The sequence below is a fragment of the Ixodes scapularis genome, unplaced genomic scaffold (genome assembly GCF_016920785.2).
Source record: "Ixodes scapularis isolate PalLabHiFi unplaced genomic scaffold, ASM1692078v2 PGA_scaffold12__126_contigs__length_90152505, whole genome shotgun sequence".
Taxonomy (NCBI): Eukaryota; Metazoa; Arthropoda; class Arachnida; order Ixodida; family Ixodidae; genus Ixodes; species Ixodes scapularis.
Genome location: NW_024609838.1, coordinates 40,509,529 through 40,512,047, shown reverse-complemented (window position 1 = coordinate 40,512,047; position 2,519 = coordinate 40,509,529). Strand labels below are relative to the sequence as shown.

Here is a 2,519-nt window from a genome sequence, read left to right as displayed (position 1 = left end):
GAGACCAATTTTAATCTCCGACCAGACGTATGTTCGCCTTTCTGCCACTAGCGCCTCGTGGCGCTAGTTTTTCCTTACCATGGTGGAGGCTACAGCTGCACTCGGCTGGCGAAGCGACGTCACAGCGAAGCAACAATCGGCCCGATTGTTCCTATCGTATTTCCCTAATGTGGCTGTCAAAGCGACTCGTAATACAACTTGTATAAATAGGTTATTTTGCCGAGTAGTCTGCAAAACGAGTTCGTCCGACCTCTTTCCAAGCCTACACATATATTTTCGTTCACTTCCCCCCCAACAGTTTCTGTAAAATTCACTTACTTGTTGCGTCGCACTGCAGTAATCCACTTCTGTCGCCGTGTCGCTTCCCAAGATCTCGAAGGGAAGCTGGGGAAGCGGTGAAGTTCGACGCTTGAGTCACCTTTGCGACTGTGGCCGTCTTTCATGCAGCAGTAGCAACGTTTATTTTTTGGGGGAACTCTAGGAGTAGGCGAGATGTCGCAGGAACCCGGTGAGGTTATAGAGACGTGAGGTTGGGACTCACTTTTACAAAAAAAAACGGTTCCAAAAAAGCTCACGCCGATCCGAAATGCAACGTTCACACGTGGTTTCTCGATGCGCCCGCCTGCAGCCCCGCGACCCGCGTAGTCCTGGCCTACCCAGTTTCATTATTTTGCAGCCGCTAGATGGCGCAACGTGTAGCGCCAAACTGGCCAAACTGCATTGCAGGTTGCCTATTCCTCTGCGGTTGAACTCACGTTGCGTTGTTTTGAATTTCTCTCAAGAGATGGCGCCACCAATCCGTGCGGCGCAATGTTGGCGCAGCGCTGACGCGACGCGGAGCGCGTCCTGCGGAATATGCTCGAAGTTCCTCGATGCTCCTACGCGTTTCGAAGTGCGCGCGTTACTCATCCGCTCGTGACGTAATCACCATCAACCAATCACATCACAAAGCGGTCTTTCTTCTGCCCTCGCCTAGAACATTCACGCGCTTTCGAGGCTGCCTTGAACGCGCTTAAAAAGCGCTCCGCCGAGCTCGTCTGCTACAAAACCACTCGCATTCGATCGAGTCGTGTTTCGAGAGCGCCAACTCAGTCCATACTCGGTTACCTCGCTTCGGCATCGAGATGATCGTCTTCCCCATGGCTCCGATCTTTACACCGATGGACAGAGGTGCCTTCCCCGACTGCGGTTCCATGATGAGTCGGATGTTTGATGGCAACGACTTCGACAGGGCTTTCTTCGACGGCATCGTACCTGTTAGACTTTTTGGATGTCCGGAAGATCTCCGCAGCTCTTATAAAGTGTCCAGTTCGAAGTGTCCGGCCTCCGAAGTGTCCCTAACTCCGGACAACTTCGCGCTGAGGCTGGACGTCCGGGGCTTCGTTCCAGAGGAGATCAGCGTCAAGACCATCGGAAACTCCGTCGAGGTACACGCCAGGCACGAAGAAAAAGACCCCGAGGGACGCGGCTTCGTGATGCGTGAGTTTCGACGCAGATACACGCTTCCCGATGACGTCGATCCGGCATCCGTGACGTCACAGCTCACAGGACGTGGCCTGTTGGCAGTCGAGGCCCCGAGGAAGAAGGCGGAGACGACACCACTGTCTGACACAGTCCCCATCCCTGTGGAGCACATGTCTTCCAACGACGTCCCTTCAACGTCGTAGGAATCAAGTTAACAAGATACGAACTTTTTATTTTAATTTAACGCCTGTGATATTTTTTTTACTTCACCTTTATAGCTATTTAAGAAGTCTAATAAACTATATTTTTTTTTTATCATAACTATATCTGCGTCTGCCGTTTTTATCAGTTACAAGCACGACTCCAGCCAACATTTATCCACATTCCAAAGCAGATTTGTTTTTTTTTAAGTGCTCAAGTTTGTTGTTATGGGCTGGGTGTTTCAATACTGCATTCTTTAGCAGGGTTCCTAGTGTAGCAAAACGTAGTGTGTAAGTAACTTTGGAACACGAGAGTCTTGAAGCTAAAGGTACAAATACGTAAAGTACTTTTTTAGATTAAAAAAAAAATCAAGATAACTTGAAATATAGCCATTATTTGTTCGAAATAAAGCTATTTGTTGCAAGGACGTCGGCGGCACACCAGTTCAAAAGGTGCAGCTTAGCCGGAAACGGGCTTTCGTCGTCGAGATTGCGTTCATAGCAGACGCCGCCGCGATTCACAAGTCCCACAACGATGTCGCCAAAGCTTTTAGGCAACGTTTCTAAAGACTGGCATACACACTTCGATTCCGTAAGCCTTCTACTATTTCCGCGCATCATCATTTCTTTAATGGCTTGAAAGACTTTAAACATTGTTATAAACGACAATTTCTCAGAGATAGTACGTGCATTTGACCTCGCAAATACTGCAAAGACTTCGCTTTGGTAAAATGCAGTTCCAGGCCCACCTCCTAGACGAGGCCAGCGTGTTCTCTCGTCGGGAGAGATCACAAGAGCTCGGTTGTAAGCAAACACAAATGTGCCACTGACAATATTAAAAACACCAAAAAAGAA

The 2,519-nt window shown here is 48.9% G+C and overlaps 1 protein-coding gene across 1 annotated transcript; it reads left to right on the top strand.

Moving 5' to 3' along the window:
• The first annotated feature begins 1,020 nt into the window (after positions 1 to 1,020).
• LOC115312544 (heat shock protein beta-6-like) lies at positions 1,021 to 1,949 on the top strand. The gene has a single exon (XM_040206890.3). It carries the CDS (start codon positions 1,125 to 1,127, stop codon positions 1,665 to 1,667), a length of 543 nt encoding a protein of 180 aa, XP_040062824.2. The 5' UTR covers positions 1,021 to 1,124; the 3' UTR covers positions 1,668 to 1,949.
• The last annotated feature ends 570 nt before the right edge of the window (positions 1,950 to 2,519 follow it).